Source organism: Temnothorax americanus, unplaced genomic scaffold (genome assembly GCF_048541705.1).
Source record: "Temnothorax americanus isolate GAGA-0224 unplaced genomic scaffold, ASM4854170v1 Scaffold15, whole genome shotgun sequence".
Classification (NCBI taxonomy): Eukaryota; Metazoa; Arthropoda; class Insecta; order Hymenoptera; family Formicidae; genus Temnothorax; species Temnothorax americanus.
Window position 1 is genome coordinate 253,389 of NW_027509286.1, and position 22,278 is coordinate 275,666.

General features: G+C 35.9%; 2 protein-coding genes across 8 annotated transcripts in view; both read left to right on the top strand.

Annotated features, from left to right (window-relative positions):
- Positions 1-3,798, top strand: part of Ca-ma2d (Ca[2+] channel Muscle-specific alpha2/delta subunit) — a 20,137-nt gene extending 16,339 nt beyond the window's left edge. For 2 of the 3 annotated variants that reach the window (XM_077401793.1, XM_077401794.1), the window contains 4 exons: positions 225-813; positions 1,043-1,398; positions 1,671-1,967; positions 3,392-3,798. In XM_077401793.1, the coding sequence (XP_077257919.1) occupies positions 225-813; positions 1,043-1,398; positions 1,671-1,967; positions 3,392-3,691 (1,542 nt within the window). In that variant the 3' untranslated portion in view covers positions 3,692-3,798. Of the gene's footprint in view, positions 1-224; positions 814-1,042; positions 1,399-1,670; positions 1,968-2,418; positions 2,954-3,391 lie in introns of those variants that run through there. The other variant, XM_077401795.1, reaches the window with a different exon arrangement.
- A 529-nt stretch (positions 3,799-4,327) lies between these two features.
- Stj (voltage-dependent calcium channel subunit straightjacket) lies at positions 4,328-21,829 on the top strand. 5 transcript variants are annotated; one of them, XM_077401798.1, is made up of 19 exons: positions 4,328-4,581; positions 5,336-5,522; positions 5,697-6,236; positions 6,350-6,757; positions 7,029-7,343; positions 8,487-8,540; positions 10,501-10,581; positions 11,210-11,284; positions 11,470-11,574; positions 11,777-11,848; positions 12,603-12,747; positions 14,041-14,107; positions 14,275-14,432; positions 14,554-14,689; positions 15,413-15,445; positions 16,553-16,827; positions 17,585-17,919; positions 19,044-19,295; positions 19,526-21,829. In XM_077401798.1, exons 1-19 carry the CDS (start codon positions 4,499-4,501, stop codon positions 19,913-19,915), a joined length of 3,711 nt encoding a protein of 1,236 aa, XP_077257924.1. In that variant the 5' UTR covers positions 4,328-4,498; the 3' UTR covers positions 19,916-21,829. The 5 variants fall into 5 exon arrangements, with proteins under 5 accessions (XP_077257924.1, XP_077257925.1, XP_077257926.1 ...); XM_077401799.1 differs by having other exon boundaries at positions 14,056-14,107; XM_077401800.1 differs by lacking the exon at positions 15,413-15,445 and having other exon boundaries at positions 4,329-4,581.
- Positions 21,830-22,278: the final 449 nt, after the last annotated feature.

The window sequence follows — 22,278 nt, forward strand, 5'->3', positions numbered from 1 at the left end:
GGTATATACGCCGCAGCTAAGGAAAACTTAATTTATCGAGTACTATTTACTATGTTTAAGGCAAATGAATTATACCAATAGAAACTTTATACTGTCTACTACTGTAAAAAAATAGAAATTATTACAGAATAAATTGCATTAAGTGAATAATTATTTACATAATTGTGCATGCGCAGATTAGTATTGAATATGTACTCAAATAATTGCATGCCAAATTCTTCAAGGTTGGCGACGAGATCCGCAGGAATCAGAACATGAACGTGAACGTGTCGGATTACTTCGTGGGCGATCATTGGCGCATACATCCGAGCTGGGTGTATTGTCGTTACCATTACCTGGAAGGTCATGAATTTAACAGTCCGGAAGACGAATTGCGCCACTTCTTGGCGCTGATGAGCCGGCCTACTTGGCGCTGGTCCGAACAATATGAGGCTTATCCGTCCATAGACGAAGACATCGAAGAACCCAACTGTGGCAGGCAGACACTCAAGCACGACGATTACTATTGCAACAAAGAGCTTATGCAGCTGCTCGTGTTCGATGCCAAGGCAACGAACGACAGCTTTAGTGGTGACTATTTGGAGGATTTGCCCCCAAGGGCTCGGAATCTGGCACATCGCTACGGTATCTTTGTTAGGTTTATCGCGACGCAAAGTGGCCTTACCAGGTGGCATCATTTGAAGGCCAGCAAACTGTCGAATGAGGATGACGGCATTGTTTTTGGCGATCTTCATAGACGAGCAGTGAATGAGCCCTGGTACAAAGGCGCGATCTTTCAGAATGAGTTGGATTCCAACAGTATTTCTATATCTGGTAAGAATTTTATTTTTATTGTGGATAAGACACAGAACTTTTTCTAATTAATTTTTTGTATAAATATATCCTAAATCACTTACTCTTAATTACAAATCCTCCGATTTACTTAAAATGAACATTTATATAATTTATTATTTATTATACATGATTTATATGATTATATCTAATTGTGAGATGGTCTGGGTAGTGTAATGTATTATACAAAACACAATATCTCATATTACAGTTCCATGGGAAGCAGGCGCCGACGCGATAGTGACAGCTTCGATGACCCTATCGCCCAAGGACGGCGGTAGGAAAGCGCCGGCGGCCGTAGTGGGTTTTCAAATGCCGATGAGGGATCTGTACAAGCAGTTCATCGCGGTAACTTCAGTAACAACGAATTCGATGATGAATTGTTCCAACATTTGGATCGACTGCTACCTATTAGACCAGAACGGCTACGTGGTGATCTCGGACGCACACAACGACACTGGGCAATTTTTGGGCACTCAGGAGGGCGCCGTTATGGTGTCCATGGTCAACCAGGGTGTTTACAATCCGGTCGAGATCTATGATTATCAAGGATGGTGTCAAGTGGTCGTAAGTAATATATGCCAAAGAGTAATTCGGTGGTTGATATAAGAATCAAAGATTATTAACTATATTAAAAGATCACATTTAAATATATCTCAAAGTTGAATTTTTAATAATTATAAAAATTATAAAAGTGAAATTATAAAAGAGAATTTTGCATTTAGAGGAAGAATCAGAAATGGCGCGAAGAACAAACTGTTTCCAGAGTTTCTCTATTATGCTTTTGTATTTTATAAAAGAAAAAGGATGCTTTTTTATCGAGGCGCGAATTGTTCCAGCGAGTTGGAAACTCCGCCAACAGCTTGATGGAGCCGCTGCAACATGTTGCAAGGTTGTTCCTTTGGTTTCTGCTGCGGTTGATGTGGTTCACGACCCAGTTTGTTAACTTGCCCGGCATTCATGGCAAATTCCACTTTGATGAGGATGCACCAGATCCGGAACCACCACCGGAACCCTATCTCTATCTCTATCCCTGTGATCAGAAGCGAACACTCTACATGTTGAACGAGACCGTCGCTGCTAAAGGCGTCACCAATCACTCCGACTACTGCTCACGACCTTTCTACGCCCAAAGAGTAAATATTTTCTATTTTGCTCGAGAGTCTCGAGACCAATATAATTTTACGGTTTTTATAAACTAACAAGGAAACCCACGGAAGTGTGCCTCTCCGATTTTGATGAGCTTTTAGTCTGTTGTTCTCTAGATGAAAATAATAAGGGACACGTATTTTTTTTTACGTGCCCATACGCGTGTTTAGGGGATGAAACATCCCTTCGAAAGAAATAGACTTTCCTCTTTCGAGAGTTTCGAGTCGAAAATATCTCCGAAACTATAAAAGATAGAAAAACATTTTTTTAACAAAAGTTGAATGGTTTTAGAAATACACTTCCGTGGGTTTCCTTGTAAAGCTGTAAAATATTGTCTTGCCGACTTCAAATGTAGTAATCATGCTAACATGTTTCTATCTATTATAAGTGTCTAGTTTGCAATTACTAATACTTTATTTCTAACTCTGATAAGCGCAGCTGTAGGGGAAAATGGGGTAATAGTGCTAAGGTAAATCTGTTAATACAAAATGGCTTTTATATATAGTTACAATTAATTTAAATGCAGCTATATGGAACCTTTAAACGTTTTTGTCTACAAGTATGTGAACTTATACTTGATAAAACATTTTGTTGTTAAATATATTGAGCGATATTAAAAACGATGTGAAATCGGGCAAAAATGAAAGTGGCGGGTAATAGTGCGCAGTTTGGAAATTGCCAAAATTTGTGTTTGCAGCGGATAAATTTCAAACTTTTCTAAATCATTAGTTTTAAGTTAATGTGAGTGACGATAAATAATTGAAAATTTTAAACGCAAAACTTTAAAAATGGAAAGATATATATTAAAAAAACTTTTTTTGACGATTTTAATGCTAAAGAAAGTATTGAAAGAAACACGCAGGTATTCTTTTTAATAGTTTTTATTCTACTTGCTAATTTAATTTTTTTCCGATTATTTCAGTATTTAATTGCATTTAAGTTCACATAATTAATTAAAGAGATATAGTTTTTTAAATCAAACTATCGTATATGCATTAATTTGCACCGGACATCATCATGCATAAATAATTAAGAACAATGATTTATAATATTGTTGTGTCTTCAATCTCTTTTGTTGTGTCACGATGATAGTTATTTACTTAGCAATGCGTTAGAATAATGCATTTAAAGTGATGTTTAATAGATCAGCACGCTAATTGTTTTGCCATCATCGAATATTTTAATTATGTCAGAAATAAAACTATAGAACAGATCTGCGAGATTTCTTGAATTATCGATGATATTAATGCTCTTTTCTATTTTCTATGTCTTTTACTTTTTTCAACTTATAAGACGATGTGATATTTATTAACATATTTATGCCGTTGAATCAATTTATGAGAATTTTATGAAAAGACATCATACTGCACAATAGTTTTCAGAAAAAATAATCATCTATAATAATTTATAGGTGGCACACACTAATCTATTGCTGGTTGTGGTAAACAGCATGTACCCAACATGCTATAGAAGATTGGCAGTAACACCCGTCAACATTTTACCCTCTGAGTACACAAATAACACAGGCGACAAACCCTGTCACAAGATCCCATTGAGCGCCCTGAAGAGACGCAGGTTGAAGAATTGCTTCACGGAACATCCTCTGGAACTTGAGACTTATGAAACCTATGGCTGCGGAGCATCTGCATTGATGGTGTCCTTTTCGCTGTTGTATATCATTATTGCTAGGATTCTATATGTCTTTGTATGATGGCAATAAATTAGTCGTCCTTGATACATGTGGTAATTGTACTGTCTCTTAATTAACAAACATTTAATATATTTAAATAAGAAATAAATAAATAATGTTTTAAAGTTTGAATTTTCTCCTATTTTTTTCACAGATCATTTATTCAAGGAAACAATTGTGACTTGTATTATATCCATGGCAAAGTTGAAACCATGAAGTATAATTCTTGACATATCATTTATGACATCGTCAATGACACTTATAAAAAATACGATATATACGAAGTAGTATTTACATCGAAGACGCAGCAAGCTTCGATGAACAATTTTAATTAACTAACGTAGGTATCGTTCGAAACAACGAGAAATTTAGGAGTAGTAAATTTTATTTTTTAATAAGTATACCCTAACAATTATTCCACTTGCCCGACAATCAAATGTATATCGAAAGATGAACAATCCTATCAATTCTTATCGTCGACACCGACAGTTGGCGGGCTCACGCGTCGTTCGCTCGTGTTTCCGTGCGCAAGCCTGACCGGAAAATCGATAACCCTGGAAAGCGCTTATAGACACCGAGAGTGAGCTGCCGTAGGCCCCGCGCCCCGCGTGAGTCGCCACAAAGTTAGTGAGTGCGCATACGACGACGACGACGACGACGACGTCGACGACGGCGACGACGACGACGATCGACGACGATCGACGTCGAATAGAACGACCGCGGGCATTCTTGATGTGAAACGCAAACTTCAATTTTATTTACCGTGTTCTCGCGCACGAACAATCCCTTAAGGAGCGGACCAAGGTGGCCAGCGGGTCAGGGAAAGTTATGAGGCCCTGCTTCATACCTGTCGTCGTCGTCCTGATCCTGATCGAGGCACTCGACCGTAGCGACAGCATCTCCCATAATATGTAAGTACACCTCGTGGCCTCGTGGTCTGGCAAATCATCTGTCTGCCCTTTTGTTTCTTCTGATCTCTCTTGCGATCTCGTTTTATTTTTGAATTCTGCGGCAATAACACGAGCTCGATCACCCCACGTTCACATGGCGGTAATGAGGCGATAAAGTGATATTTAGGTCAACCGTGAAGGACTGTGTTTCTTGATGAAATCGTTGCGATGACGGCATGTCCCATAAAAGACTTTCGGAAATAAAAGAAAATTTTGCAGAAATTGTTTGTCATTGATATTTGTTTCGCCAAGAATATCACAGCCACTTTATTGTGATGGTTGAACAAGAACTGAATTATTATGTACTTCTAGATTTATATATGCGTGCGCGGTATCTTTTTTCAGAGAAAGAATAACTTCTTTCGTTTATTCGTGGACAAGAGTTATGATTCGTCACTTCACTTTGAAGAATGGATTTCTTTCATGAATCAGATTACCATCGTTTTGTCAGATTGCTATTTATACACAATGTTTAGTTACCTTGTGAACGAACAATTTTTATTTGCGCATTCTATTTATTAAAGTAGATATTATAAATTAATTATAATTATTGTTAAATCATTATGCTGACTTCGCGATATAAAAAGAAACTACAAAAAAAATAATAAGACAATACAAATAAAATAGTAGTAAAACGAATGTCTTTATCCAGACTTCTTTATAGAAATTATTATCATTATATGTTATGATTATATTTTATTATTTTAATTGGCAGAGTGAAAGGATGGGCGGACAAGCTAGGATTCGAGCTCTCGCAGTTGGGAAAATTGGTGACGAACGTGGACAAATTCGAGGACAGCTATAAGTCGGCGGACATCACGGTTCGTGACGGAAGTGCTCTCGTCCGCGAGATCGCTAAGGACATCAAGGCTATGATGGAGTTGAAGATCTCGGCTATCAAGGTACGATTCTTCTATTTCATCTCATTTATGCTCAAGTTTTCAAGCTGCAGTGATAACAACAGACAGTCTTCTTTATCATTATTGAACATATATTGTTTCATTTGAATTTTGTAATTGCAAATTATAATTATTTAGGCATATAATTATTTTGGTGACTTTGCTTTTGCTTTTCAGAGGATAATGGACGTGGCTGAAACGTCGGCGCAATCATCCCCCGATGTTGATCCGCCGGAAACCTACGAGTTCATCAATACGAAGAACATCACCATTGACCTCGAGAAGAGTCTTCACTTCGGTGGCGACGTGAATCTCAATATGTCAGCGGTGCACGTGCCCACGAACGTGTATGAACGCGCTTCGAGTGTCATCCGGGCGATTAAGTGGTCCGAGACGCTTGATCGCACTTTCATCAGCAATTACGAGCTGGACCCGTCGTTGTCCTGGCAATACTTCGGCAGCGCGACCGGTTTCATGCGTCAATATCCTGCCATAAGTTGGCCCATGGAGCAGGTGGATTTGTTCGATTGCAGAACGAGGAGCTGGTACATCGAAGCGGCTACCAGTCCGAAAGATATTCTCATCCTAATGGACACGTCCGGTAGTATGACCGGTATGCGGCGGGAGATCGCCAAGCATGTGATAAACAACATCCTTGACACTCTCGGTAACAATGATTTCGTCAACATCATTACATTCTCCAACGAGACTAAAGAGGTAAGAATCAACGGAAAGAATTAAATTTGTCAAGCCAAAAAGATAAATATATACAAAAAAAATATTAAATATTATATTAGTAAAATTATTAATTAATAGCGACACGTTTACAGGTAGTGCCGTGCTTCAGTAATACCTTGGTCCAAGCTAATCTGGCGAATATACGAGAGTTGAAACGAGCCATCTCGGATCTCAATACGGAGCAGATTGCCAACTTCTCTCTGGCTTTGACGACCGCTTTTCAATTGCTCGAAACATTCCGCGACGAGCAATTGAAGGGTGCTAGATGCAATCAAGCAATCATGCTGATCACCGACGGCGTACCATACAACTACAAGGAGATCTTTGAGGAGTATAACTGGAAGGGTCTGGACGACCCTTCGAAGGCCGATATGCCTGTCAGAGTATTCACCTATCTGATCGGTCGGGAGGTGGCAGATGTCCGGGAGGTGCAGTGGATGGCTTGCGCCAATAGAGGATACTACGTACATTTATGCACCCCGGCGGAAGTCAGAGAAGAGGTCAGTAGACCGAGATTGCTTTCAAATTCGATGAATATATAAAGACCTTAATCTCTAAAAATCTCATATTTGATAAAAACCATCGGCAAAAAGCGCTATTAATTACTTTAATAGAAAGTCGTGATGCCAAATTTATAAATCATAGAAGTTTGGGCATAGAGAAGATTATAATGAGCGAGAAATATTTTCAAGGTATTTGAACGGATAGAATATCTGTCCAGATTATAACGACTTGGATAAAATTATTCGTTAAGCTTTTCGAATTTGCTAGGTGTTGAAATATGTGCCGGTGATGGCGAGGCCCTTGGTATTGGGCCGTACAGATCATCCGACCATCTGGACACCCGTCTACGCCGACGTGACGGATCCGAAAATGACCGACTGGATGTGGGAGCAGCACGAAAGTGAGGAGCAGAAGGAGCTTGTCTTCTGGTTTAACAGGAGAAAGAAGTACCCCAACATGGAGGAACAGGATCGGCGATACGTGAAGAAGCAGAAGCGGTGGTACGATCAGACCAGCGGGTTGCAAAAATACAAACTAATGACCTCGGTCAGCATGCCAGTGTTTGATCGACGTGAAAACGCGGTAAGATTTCTATTTGCCTGTTATTTTGCGAATAATGTCCAGTCGGCTGACAGAAGGTAGACAAAGGACAGTCTAAAGGTTTAATTAAGATCCCCTTACGTTTAGATAAAACGACAATTCTCTTCAGCAATCATTATCAAATATCATTCACTTTTTTCTTTCTGTTGTGTGCGCCTTCCAGGGATGGAAAAGTTATTTTTTAAAAGTAACTTACAGTTACTAGCTGTTACTAATTTACTGTTACCGTTATCGTTACTTAAAAAGTAAAACAATTTGTTACTTTTTCCGTTACTTTTTTAATGGTAAAACGCGATAACAGACTAAAAAGTTTACTTTTGTAATGTTTTTGTTAAAATATTAATAAAAGCAATAAAATTCTATATTTTAAATTGCGAAATCACAAAAAATTTAAAAAGAAAGATTTTATAATATGTTCAAAATAAAAACAAAAAAATTTTAGTTTTTATTAAATTTATAAATACATACTTTTTTTGTACCCTTAATTAAAAAAATGTTAACGCGATTGAAGAAGCGCAGCGGCAAGCGCGCGGCTTCAAAGCTGGCCGGTATTTATAAAATTTGTTCTTATACTAATTATATCTACTTACTAATACGGTTCTGTGATTGCAGGTTTATGATATCTTAAAACTATTCTTATAAAGACGATCTTAAATATAACTACGGACTATGAATATCGATCGAAGACTGAAAATTGAATATACGAAAATTATATCATAAATAGATTCAAAATATAAGAAGTAACGATAAAAGTAACTGTTAAATTTGTTACCGTTACTGAAAAAATGTAACCGCGTTACTGTTACAGTTACAAAAAGAAAAAAGTAACGCCATTACTAGTCCGTTACAAAAAAAATTAACTATAACGGTAACGGCGTTACAATTAGTAATTAGTAACGCGTTACTTTCCAACCCTGGCGCTTTCACACGCTTTCACGTTCTCTTCGCAACATTTTTACAAATCCTTTGATGCGTAATCAACAAAATCTTGAATGCGTAAATGTGATTTCTTCGTTGATACAAAAAAAAAATGATAAACGAGATAAAAATCGCGAAATTCGCGAATTCTTGAGGTATATACTCACGCTGCACTTGCTTCGGTTTTAAGTTCCTCTTTGTCCACAGAACATCACAAGGCAGGTGCTGGTGAACGAATACTGGGTGACAGAAACAAGAGAGGTTGGCAGCTAAAACAAAAAAACTCAAGCAACATTGTTCTATGATGCATATATATAGTACATCCTGTATCTTTATCTTTCGTTTTCGTGCGATCGACTTACGACCTACGACCTACGACCTCATCTTCGCTATCAGCTTTAATTGCCATTTAACGGATCTTAATTTATTACTCATTAGACTCATGAACCTTTGAAGAATATTTACTTTGAAAAAATACTATTTAAATAACATTGCAATTATTCTAAATTTTCTTGTCTCTATTAAGAAAGGAACATCTTAATCTATTACATGCATTTTTCAATTTATTAAGTGTATGAAAAATATATGTGTATGAAAATCGCGATGTAAATGATGCTGGAACAAGGTCGTAGACACACGCATAGATCTCTTTTAGGTCCACATTCGACTCTCTGATATCTTATGTTGATCTCGTAACGTTAGTTACTGGAATTATTTCAAGTCATTAGGTAGGTTTAGGTACGTTAGTCTACCCTGTGTCCTGTCAAGACGAGTAGAAAAAAGGCAAAGTTCTGCCCGCCTGTTGGATTGCGTACGACGAAAAATAATATCCTCGTAAAGATTGATTCGTAGAGATCGTTCTGCAGTGACTACTATATATATATGATAAAAGAGAAAAATATTAACTGAAGGAGCAAGCGAATGGACTTCATCCAAAGAAAAGAAACTTGGTTAATGAAATTTGAATTTATTTTGAAGAAAATCAAATTTAAAGATATTACGTGGATAATGATTTACTTTACATAACGATAATAATAATTACTTTTCCCAGGCACTTGCTTCTTTTATTACGAGTAACAGCAGGCACGCACGTACACGAATAATATAAATTTTGGCAGTTTATTGAGTGCTAGATTTCATTAGTCAGAAACATTACATTAGTCAGAGACAGTAGATCTGACTCAAGCGACGACCTCTCAAAATTATCTTAATTAGTCTCGCATACATGCATATCACACTCCTGTAGAATTCGAATTGAAGTAAAAAAAAAATTTTGCCTATATTATGTGCTACTTATGATCGGTATTATTTCTATAACATTATTGCATGAGATACATAAAAATAAAATATCCTGTTAGATTGTTTTCTATTATTATAAATGGAGAAGAGAAAGAAAGAAAGGTCGTCACTTCGAAAGAACGGAGGTAATTGTTACTTGAACTAACACTTAGGGTAGCCTGCGTCCGATGTTGTTAATTAATTATAGAGAAAATTTTTTGTTTAATTATTATAGAGTTTTTATTGTGTATCGCTATTATTATTATTATTATTATTATTATTATTACACACATTGAAAGTAGTTGAACTAGTTATTGAGTCTAATCGCAAGAAATTTACACTCTCTTATTGCTCGTACCTCTCGCGCGCACTTTTACACATTTCCAAAATAAAAACATTATTTTGCAAATACAATTTTAATATTGACGTGATTTTTTGTAACTTGGATATACTTTCCAGTCTATTTCTCATTCTCTGCAACATAGCAGATATTTATTCTGTTTCGCTAAACATCCATTTTATTGAGCAAGACTTTGCAGTAACTATTCCACTATAGAGAATATGCAACATTTAATTATCACACTAATAACTCGGACAAATGTTCTTATTTCATATTTTTGTTTTTCCTAAAAATATTATATGGATATCGTGACATACTTTTTGAAAATTATCTCATGCTCATCATTGTATACACGCGAGGGGTGATTATGTCTCACATATAAGTATGGTTTTTTGATATACCAAAACGTGTTTATGTAGACGAACTCTCATTGTGATAGAACGTTGTTGGAGAAGGTAGATGCGCTTCTGGTTATGCGACTTGAGATGATGATAATTCGTAATTTATTTCGACATAATAACGTTGTCATGATATGATAGAGACGTCACGCAATGCGACATAATGTAGGTTCCCTAATTAACGTATCGGTAATTGTCTGCGCAGACGATGATTGCCAATCTCCTTGGTGTCGCTGGCACGGACGTATCGATCGAAGAAATCCAGAAATTGATGATTCCACACATGGTGAGCAATATTGTTACTTATATATCTTTTACGTTTTATTTTACAAAAAGTGACAAATAATTTTTCATTACATTAGCAACTATGAATGACAATAATTAAACAATTGTATAAGTATTAATATGTTTAACGTGCAAAATATAATGATCCATACAGTTAAAATCTATAACTTGTTTAATTAATTAAAAATTAAAACAAGAATTAATTAAAATTAATTAAAACTATAATATACAAGACTACTAATGCAAAAGTTAAAATTAATTGAAAATTATTTTTACTTCTATTTGTTCCTCTTTAATTTTTAGCGTTTGATTGGTGATTCTTATTGATATAGATTAGAAAGTTGAGAAATTACATAAATATGATCTATTACGAATATTATATGACACGATGATATACAATACGATACTAACAATATGATAATAAATGAGATATTTGTATGAGGGATTAAATAGTAAATACCCCTCTTTGGACATCGTATACGACGACTCTATTAAGAAGAGTGACACGAAACTGCTATTAATATTCATTATAGCATTTATGATGCCGACAGTGCATCAATTGACGGCATGGCAAATGCAAATCATGATATAATACGATCTTCTCTTTCTTTTTCTCTCCGTGGGAGCAGCTCGGCGTCAACGGTTATGCCTTTATCGTGACCAACAATGGTTTCATCCTGATTCATCCCGATCTTCGACCAGTGGTAAAACGTTCTTTAAATTATATTATCATATTTAAATCTTTTCGCGCGCGCATGCTTGTATTGTATGCTCGATTTGACCTTTATGTTACGTGGAGTTGCGAAATTTTTAATATCGGTATTGAATTTTCGACGTAACGCGTTAAAAATGATTATAAGCAATAAATATATATGTGTTATAAAAATAGTTCCAGGGTATTTTAAAGCCGGCATATAATAGCGTCGATATAACAGAAGTTGAGCTAGTGGATAACGATAAGGGCCCCAGAGATTTCGCCAACGGACTCATCGTGGTAAATAAATAAAAAGACTAGTAAAAAATTTTTTTGATTAAGCTGACAGATTTTAGCGAATAAAAAAATAATTTACGTAATAGAAAGTTGTAGAACGTCAATGACACGCTGTCGAAGTTTGAACAACTTTTATAACTGTCGTTAAAATTTACATGTACATTTAATAAATAATTACATACGAGTCTGTTGCATTTTTCTGCAGATGCGTGACAAAGTGGTGAATCAGACGACTGGTAATTCGATCCTTTACACAAAGTATCATTACGATGACATGGTGAGTACATTGTCACAATATTTAACGACAAATATCCATAAATGTGCAATTTATGAGGATATAATTTTTGTAGTTGCGATTAACCCTTCGTAGTCACACATGGGTCCATTGGACCCACGCTCATTTAGATCTAAATATCAGCTAAATGCCTAGCTTAAAATGGGGCTTGGTCCGCCATCTACAAGAGTTTGAAGTATCCTTTATAGGTATAGAGACCGTTAATCGTGTACTCGTTCACGTTTTTTTTTCAACATGTACTTGCCATTTGATTTCTCACAAAACCGCAGTTGTTTTATATTCTAGAATGTTCAAGGTATGTTCCAGAATTATTTGAACCCGATCGGACAGATACCATTAAAATGGCAATCATTCAAAATCGACTGGGTCCATATGACCCAGTATGACTAACACGGAATTCTAGAGAAGTGTGACTACGAAGGGTTAAAAAGCTTTCCTAATATTCTCGTCATCTGCAAAGAGGAACAATATAAAAGAAAATAATAAACGATAGTTCGATACTTTTAAGGCTTTTTGCTTTTTTATTATATTATATATTTCTTTATTATTTTATCACTCGAATCGTTCACTTTAGGGTTTGATTCGTATTCACGCGAATCACGCGTTTCTACGTGTTTACGTAGAAACACGTAGGAACACGTCTTTTGCATTCCCAAAGAAATAATAATTTTTTAATAAAGTTTCTTCTAAACTGGTCTATTAATTTATTTTAATTGGTGTATTTTTATCGCTTTAGAAACGTGTTGGCAGAATAAAGAGAAAATACGATTACATGGGAATAACGGACACTCCATTCACAGTAGTGGTCAGTTTGCCCGAGCACGATTCTCAAAATTTCCGCGTGCACGCTATCGAGGAGATACATCGATCTCACGCTAAAGGTACGCATTTTAATTCTAGCAAACTATCTCGCAGCGACGAAAGCTTCCAATAATATAATATTAGCGGATTACTAGTGCAATTACATGGATTTCTTTTAATGGCATATATTTTCCATTTTTTAATGCCAGCAGTTGTCCGAAATTATTTCACGCAGAATGTTGAGGATTGTTATTTAAACTTATTATTCTAAACTATCGATTTTAAAGTACTTTGAGAAATGAATCGATTTATGAAAAATGCAAACGAATTGATAATAAAACTCGAGACTCCCAAGAACGCGACTCAAGTAGAAGATGACGTGGTCAGAACAAATCGAATAGATGCGGTGAACAAGTTTGGCGATTCAATAACGCGACTATGGAAATCTCGAAAGTCGGCACAAGCAATAGTTAAAGTTGCCTGTTCAAATATAATCCCGGCTTTTTATGTAAGTTATAGGCATATGACGGTCTGGCAAGCCGCAAAATGTGCCACTCGGTACACAGTTTGGAGTCGAGGAGATATTCGCGAACGAGTTTTGTGTTGCATCGATTGTGAAATTCATGTCTCCAGACGCTTCGTATAGACCTAAAGTTCCTGATAGGAAAGTTTACTTCCGCTGAACAAAGTTACATCTCATAAATATTCCTGTGTTAACGCTACGTAAATTCTACGAAAGATCACATCTTTGAAATTCAATTAATGTTAAGTTTCTTGCTATAAAGTATATATAAACAAAGTATTATAAAACAACTTTTTATTTATGTCTTGATTTAATAACTGGATGATAAACATAAAATGGTCTTTCATCAATTGAGAATCGTATAGTTGATGTTACTTTTTCTAAGGTAAATGTACCAATGCCTGGACACGTACGTATGTCTGGACATTTTTATCATTTTAGTCCTTAAATAAGTTGTAACGCGAATTAAAATCAAATAATCAAAGATTAAAATATTTTTCTTGTATTATATTTTTATCTTTGATTTCAATTCGCATTATAGATATTTAAAAACTAAAATGATAAAGATGTCCAGACATAGGTCGCGGGATTGGTGCATTTACCTTAATTGTTAGTCCGGTTTTCGCGACTACAGATTAATACTTTTATTCGTGACAAAATCACGACAATTGGTGTAAAATTATTTTTCTACCGCATTAAAATTTTTAACTTATTGAAATGATAACAATTTCAATTTCTGCTTCGGACGTTAAACTAAACTAATATCTTTTTCCTTCTAACTTAATTATCGAGGCTTTCGTCGCTGACCTCGATCTCCTATGTCAAATTTGAACGAATTGAACTATTGTAGGGAAAAACGTGACAGATTACTTTGCGGGTAGTAACTGGCGGGTGCACCCCGATTGGATGTATTGCAAGTAAGTGCCGAATAGCTCTCACAATTCTGGTTCACACAAAAAGTTTCTTCCTTTTAACTGCATTAAAATGAAATTGATATGTAGCTAAGAAAAAATAGACCTATAAGCTAATGGGATGCGACAATTCTATATGCATCTATTTATATAAAACGTATTGTAAATGTTAGGTATCACTACGAGGGTGAACACAGGTTCAATTCCTCGGAGTTGCAGCTCCTACATTTTCTGGAGCGTACCCGCCTACCAGGCTGGAAGTGGATCGACATGAAGCAACGATCCCCACCGCCGGAATACACCGCTGCGAGTGCTAGTCATAACTCTCTTCGTAAGTCACGATCTCTTGAGTTACTTATGCGGCCTCTTGTTATATGTTTAGCGTTACAATTAACAAAAATATTTTTAGCGCTATTAATTTTAATAGCATTGACATTTTTTGTGTTCAACAGCTAATTCCTACAAGGCCGACAGGAACTCGTACTATTGCGACAGGAATCTGCTGCTCAGTCTGGTATACGATGCTAAGGCAACCGAGTGGTTCGCCCAGCAAATCCCACCGAATCCCAGCACCAAGGATCCAACAGAGTGAGTATATGTTCGATTTATTAGCCGACGTAAGAGTGCTTTACACAGCATGACTAGACTAATTGGAAAAACGAACGAATTTTCCTTTTCCCTATTATTCGCATTAGTGCGCGATTAATCGGTCGAATTTTCTAACTACTTGAGTAATTTTCAATTATTCAAGTTTTATACATATAATGTTTTACATTGCTTTTACATACATATAATCTGTAATTAACGGTAATATCACGTTTGCATTAAAATTAATGTTGTTTTATCTGCATGATGATTATATAGTTTCTAAAAAAAAAGAGCTATCTCGATCAGAACTATAATAAAAACTTGATAGAATCAAATTCCGCATCCATCGCATTTAATATTAAACAGTAACCTGATTAATGATGATCCATTAGAAACAACAAAATATTTTTATATAAAGATAAAATATAAAAAATAAATTATAAATGTAAAATATATAAAGAGAGAACGATTAATCGCTACTCGACGCATCTTTAGGACGGAGACATCGCTCTTTCTCTACCATTATTTCCTTATCAGAATTTAAACTTACACGCGCTCATTTTTATACACAAAATACTCCGTCCCGTGTTCTATTTTATTTCACTATTTTATGCACAGTTTTTTCTTTCCATTTATCTGTCTCGTTTTTCTTGTTTTTCTATGAGGATAGAAAGTTCACCTGTTCCTTTTGACTAATGTACTTACCACTTTGACGCCATGCAGACCTTTAGCTAGGCTGATGAATCAGATGACCAGGTAACGCCATCACAACGCACCTTACATTTTTAGAAAGTAACGAATTAACTCTCACAACCGTTCGTGCCGTACATTATAATGCGAGTGTTAACTTTTCCTATCTTGCTCTTTTCTTCTTAGCTCTATCTTTCCCTCTTTCTTTTTCTCTTTTACAGAATACATCCGTTCAAGAGTTTCTTTCACTTTGCTCTATTTTTCACTTTCCATTAAAGAATTGCGTTTATCTTCTTTCTTCTGGTTGTATTAAAGTACAAAAATTCTCGAATTTTACAGAAAAATTGGTAGAATCGTATTTCTCACGATTCCTCATCTTCTCTCTCTTAAGTTGATTATAATTGCTACCTTTCTTTATAAAGTACTCGCTCATAATTTTTTCTTATGTCGCGCTATATGTATAATCTTGTTTTTTTCCTACTTTTTGCTTCTTTCTTCTTGCTCTCTTTTTTTTCATATTTCGACATCTTAAGGTCGGCGCAGAAATTAGCTTGCAAGTCGTAGCCGTCGTAGGGCAATTGTCATCTTTCAGGAGCAAAAGCCTGAAAAGGAGGAATGCTTCGCGAGTGATACTGCGAAAGCAAGAGGATTTTCCCGATTTGATTGACTCTTCTATAATAGTATTTTCCAAAGTATTATTCGTTCGTTTGCGCCATTCTACATTAAAAAGGCAATTAATCCTTTCTTTGATAGTCGAATCTTTTGCAATATAATCTTATTTTTTATTTAATTAACGAATTAACCCAATAATCAACGAGATAGTAGATATATTATGATACAATGATAAAATATCATGTTTTACTTTTAGTAACAATATAACTCGTCTGGTAATCATTTGTGTTTGTGAAATCGAAGCAAGATAGACAGTTGTGCGATATGATTTCTTGTCCTTCTTTACTCAAACTTATCTTTCAAATTAAATCCCAAGTATATATGGCGCAAAGGAGCTGCGAGCTTACGTACGAATTTGGGAGATCTGTATAACTTGTATATGTAGTTGTGCATAACGAGTGATACATCTTAAATAATGATTCCTGTATAAAAGTGCAAGTAAACGCCAGCTCGAGTCGCGGACGATCCGAATTGCTATTTCTGAAGTGTCTTCTCTCGTAGGCAGCAGTTCAAACAACGCTTCGGGGTGGTCCTAGCGTTTATGGCCACGCATAGCGGACTGACCAGGTGGCAAGATATTCTCCCATTAGATGAGGGTACGCTGCCGGAGGATCATTTCAGTAACCTGTATCCTCATGCTATTGATGAAGTATGGTATAAGCGAGCGGTCGAGCAGTACTACGTAGACCCAGACAGTTTCGTTTTTTCTGTGCCGATCGATGATGAAGGTGCCGACAACACCACTCTAGTCACTGCCAGCCGTGCTGTATTTATCCGTAAGTCAATATTTAAATCGTTATCAAAGTAGAAAGAAAACATCTATGTTGAATCAAGGAGAGCCTTAATTAAGACTTATTTGTCTTTTCTCCCCTATAAATTCTTCTAATCGCATTTCATTCTTTGTCGCTTCGCACTCCTTTAGAATATGGAACATGCTCTTTGCCTCTATCTACTTGCCCATATTCTGCATCTCCTGTCTTTCCTCTCTCCAGTACTAGTTTTCATTTCTACATATATCTACCCGCAGTAAGCAAATTGATAACATTTTGTCGGTAGATTGACATCAACTGCGTCCGCATTCAGCTTATATGTTCTGTTAGCAGAATCTGCTAACATAATCAGACAGCAGATTGGTAGGAGAAATCGCGCAGATAGAGCCTACTGATGTGATAACAGTTTCTGTTATACTTCTGTTGACGTTCTGCTGTCATCATGTGATATATCAAAACCGGCATCAAATCTGTAGTCTATCTGCCGACAAAATTTGTAATAGATACTTGGCAAGATTTGCTTTCGACAGACTTGGCTGTTTGGGTATAGCTATTAAACTTCTATCCTTCATTTTCTTCTTTCCTCTTTCAAGTATTTTTGGTAATTCGTCTGTTGTTCTCAGCTGCCTTTTCTCCTTTTCTCTCTGTTATATCTTCACGAAATACATATAGCTACCGTTTGGGTCTCCTGCCTTTCTTTCGTTCCTCAACTGCTCCGGAGAAAACATAAGTTATTATTAAATCTGTAAAAACAAATTTGCAGAAAAGAAGGCGCCAGCCGTAGTGGTCGGCTTTCAATTCCAGCACACTGCCTTGCAAGCGCTTCTCCAGAATATAACGTTTAATTGTGATGGTAATTGCGATGGTAATAAGCACTGCGGCGACGTCTGGGCATGTTATCTTATTGACAATAACGGCTACATAATCGCTGCCGGGGACAAGACAAGCAACGCCGGTAAATTTTTCGGCGATGTCAGAGGTCCGATAATGAGCAGCTTAGTCAAAGATGGTGTTTTTGAGAGAATAAGGATCTTTGATTATCAGGCGGTATGCTTCAAGAGTCCGCCAACCAACAACGCCGGCAACATTCTTCTCACTGTGAGCACTTTCAACTGCAATAATAATAACACTGTACAACACGCCCCATAATTTCCCAAATATTTTTGCTGGGGGGCTGAATTACCCACACATCGTAACTTATAGTCTGCGTTACGCCCGGTGCGAGCTTAACATTTTATGCCCCTTCCTCTTTCTAAATATTTTTAATGAAAAAAATTGTACTTCTAAATTAAAAAAAAACGTTTATTTGCTATATACATAAATTTATTTTTACATTTTATAATTTTCTTAAATTATATTTATTTTTATTATCATTTATTATATAATTATTAACATAATTAACAATAAAGACTTTTTTATTAGACCTAACTATCATTATAATCGTTAAAATTAATTGACCAAAACCAATGGTCATGTTGTCATGACGATTATAATGATATCTATAGCCACACTTATAGGTCGAAAAAAAAGTTTTTACTATTAATTATTCATTAGCGGTATAAAAGTTACTTATTTAGTTTGTTTATCATTATTATTATATTTTATCATACATTTATTATTATTACAATTTTACAAAATTAATAAACTAATTATTTTTTTTAAGTATAAACATCGAAACATGCACATGGATAATTAATATCCATGATTAATTGTGTTTTTAAACTAAATAAAGATTTTTCAGTCCAAAACGAACAATAAAACGTGAAGGCATTAAACAAAAAGGAACAATAAATATTAAAACATATCAATTATCTCTACAATATGTAACTTACGAGTCTTACGTGATGCAAACTCGTCAATAATATTTTCATAATTAAATAAGTTGCCTTGCAATTGAGTTCTCTATGGACAAAATGTTCTTTGTCAAACTTTGCTGTCCGACGAACCTATATATATAGTAGATTTCGCCGAAAAGTCAAGATCTGGCTACTCGGTGCCAGTAAAAGATTTTCGGAATATTTTAGTATCCGTATGTGTAAAAATTTCTGACAAATTGCACAGATTTTCACATATTTATCCAGATTTTTACAAAGACTTATTAATTGATGAGAAAAATCTGAAATATTTTATTTCTATTTTGTCTGATTGTGAGTTTTTCTGAAAAAAGTTCAATTCGTATTCGCTGCAGAGAGACTTAAAAATAGCAAAATGTCATGTTGCAGCCGTGGAAGCATTTCCTGAGAGCATTGTCGTGGATGGTTGGTCAAGCCGCTTGGGCTTGGGCGAAGATGGGCATATTGGAATCTGATGACGCGGAAGTGTATAGCTACGTTAGCGACGACGAATCAGCCGTTCACGAGGATTATCACGAGGGCGACGACAAACTTCCGCCGCTTGAGCCAAATTACGAGAGATTATACTTTGACCGAACTGTTGTGATGAACCGTACACGCCCGGAAGTTTGCGATCAAGAGGTAAACTTGATTTTAAAACATGTATAATATATACTATATCATAACTACAAACCATTAAAATTACAGATTGTAATTACATTTAGACTAGATATAATTTTATTGCAGAAAAATTGATTGGTGGCTTTCTTAGCAATTAGAGTATTTCTAGATAGGCTATTTTAAAATAGACTATTTTGATCCTAATTTGCTTTTTACGAATACTTTTTAATATTTACGCATTGAATCTACAGGTGTACTTGTATCTACGCAACGTCTCGTTCAATGCATTCGATAAAGACGTGGATGAAAATTGCGAGCATCGATGGTATATGGTGCAGCCGGTGACTAATACCAGCATGTTGTTGGTAGTGGTAAACAACAACTGTGGCGAAACAAAGTTACCGACACTTAGCATTAACCCCGAGGAAGTGATCTACGAGAATAACACGCTGGTCTGTCAAAAAGCGCTTGCCGGCCTTGAGCGAGAGCGACCAGAGTCCTGTATACGGTGGCATTCTCGCGAGAGCGAGATCACGGAGCATCAGTGTGGCTTGGCGACAAGCACCAGATCGAACCTGTTCCTCTTGATGTTGTCGCTAATGTGCGCGCTAGCCGGAAAAAGTACCTTCCTCCTCGGCTAACAATGTAAGATCGAGATCTGATTTCACACCCAACAGTTGGTGTCAAAAACTAGTCAATGAAATTCACGATATGCCGCGAATGGCGCGAATTGAACGGACTTTCACCCGATGCGGAGCGTATATGTGGATAATTGTACATCCAGTTGTCTCGTCCGACGACCAGGATTGCTACATAGAGCGCATATTTGAACGATTTTCCATCTAATTATTCGTTAATTTCTCTAATTCGTGTAAATTGTTTTTTCCTGCGAGATAGGATTCATGTACGTATATTTGATTTGAAAATAGGGAAAAAAAGAATGAGTGGAGAATTTATTAGTAAGAGAGAAATAATGAAAGTAAATTAATTATTTTCTCTTTTCAAAAAGTAATTTGTATATATTAATTAAATTTCTTGATTCTCTTCAAGCATATATCATTCCTAATGAACGCTTTGAGATATTCTGTACTCTCTACCTCTCGTTACTGCGATCTCGTTAAGTATACTGTAAATGCGAACGCATTTGTTCTACGTCGATTTGTTCTAGACAAATTTAATGTGCTATCCGATCCTGCCCGGTACATCCAGTTTCTACGCGATCAATCAAATGTGGCGAACGCAATCGATATCAAAATGCTAAGATACAAAATTGTCTTTCATCGTCATCGATCGCCAAATCAGATTAGATAACCAGAATTAAATGCGCTTAGCGTAGGCGATCGTTCGCTAACACATTTTCGGTCATGAAACAGAGAAACAAGTGCGATTCGATGAGTGATTTTTCTAGATGCATTTTATTATATTATAAAGAAGATCGAGTTTAAAAAATCTACAGGAGTCTGTCTTTTAAATTAGATTTATAGATTCAATTTCAGGTAAATTCCCGTCAATTCCTTTTAATCTCTATCCATCTTTCTTTCAATACTTTGCACTCGTAACGAATATAAGCGATTAGATCCTTTAGTAGGCAAAACGAGAAATAAAAAAATATATTAAGTCTTAATACGTAATGCGAAGTTGCATACACACATTTGCAACGTATTTTCGTATTGTATAAGTAAACGATAGATATCAGGATATGTCTCAATATGAGTAACTGAAATATGAGTAACTGTCCGGAGGCATTTCTAGCACCTAGTATTTGACGTCAAAATGGTCGAGATTTTTTTTCTGCGTTTTTCCAAATATGTCTAGTATTATTAACAGAATTTTTTTTTTTTTTTTTTTTTTTTTACAATTAGGAAACCAATTTTCTTTTGCCGAATATCAGGATGCGTTCCAGGGATCAGTAAGACAAATAAGTGTCTCAATCGACTATTGACATTTTCGTCATACGTAGATAGAATAATTAAATGGTAGGCGAGAGAGAGAGCTCCAGGTATTCTAGAATCGATCTAGACAGTTTAAATGCTAACTCGTTGAGACGTAGATTTTTCTAGTTGTCGGAGCAGGGTCGCGTACTCACACTACATGTGCATGTTCACAAATACACTACGATACATTCGCATACGCGCTTTGTACATTATAAACCGACGGCGATGCGGAGCGGCGACGAGTCGATCGACATTTACAGAAGATTACGAGACGTTAATTTTGTATATTGCTGTACTATACTGTGAGATGTGTGTATGTGTGTAAACAAGTGTGTGCCTTTGGACACGCGGTTAAGCAAAGAGAAAAAGAAAAAAAAAGAAGAGGAATACGAGATCTTGTTGTATATGTTTATCGAATAAATCACCGAACGTTCTATATATTATATATTACCGCTATGAACTCCGGCTCTCGGATAGTGGCCTCGTCGCGAGAACGAGTTCCGTTTAGAGAACGGGGGATGTTGTTTGTATTACATAGAGTTTATTACAATTTGCTATGTACAATTAACGGCTTGCCTATGTAAAACGAGGACGTTTTCGTATCAAAATGACAACTTTTAAGAGAAGACTCTCTCCTCTAGACTTTACTTAAACCTCAATTACTATTTCGTTATATTATCCTAGTGGAGCCTTTTCGCATAAACACCTATATACCCCCCTGGTGGAAAAATGTCTCAGAATGTTTCATATTATTAATGAGAATTTCTATAAAAATTTTCAGATTTTCTTAAAATACTCAGAATTTTTCAGATTTTTTTATTACGCCAATCGAAACGTTTTCTGAAAAAATGTGAAAAAATCTGTGCAATTTATCAGAAATTTTCATACATACGCGGATACTGAAATATTCCGAAAATCTTCATCCAATTATATCTCCAAAAGTATTTGAGAAATTTTATATTTTCTTCAGAATGTTTTTTATAAGTCTCAATTCTCTTACAACATTTCTGAAAAAATATGAGAAATTTTTTCACGAGGGTTTGTCCTATTTTTCATAGCTTCTCTGCCGC

Bases quoted from the DNA above. Each gene is read 5' to 3' on its own strand.
- Stj (XM_077401798.1), top strand. From the start codon at position 4,499: ATGAGGCCCTGCTTCATACCTGTCGTCGTCGTCCTGATCCTGATCGAG. The intron at 4,582-5,335 runs GTAAGTACACCT...TTTAATTGGCAG, and splicing joins GACAGCATCTCCCATAATAT to AGTGAAAGGATGGGCGGACA. The intron at 14,108-14,274 runs GTAAGTGCCGAA...TGTAAATGTTAG, and splicing joins CCCGATTGGATGTATTGCAA to GTATCACTACGAGGGTGAAC.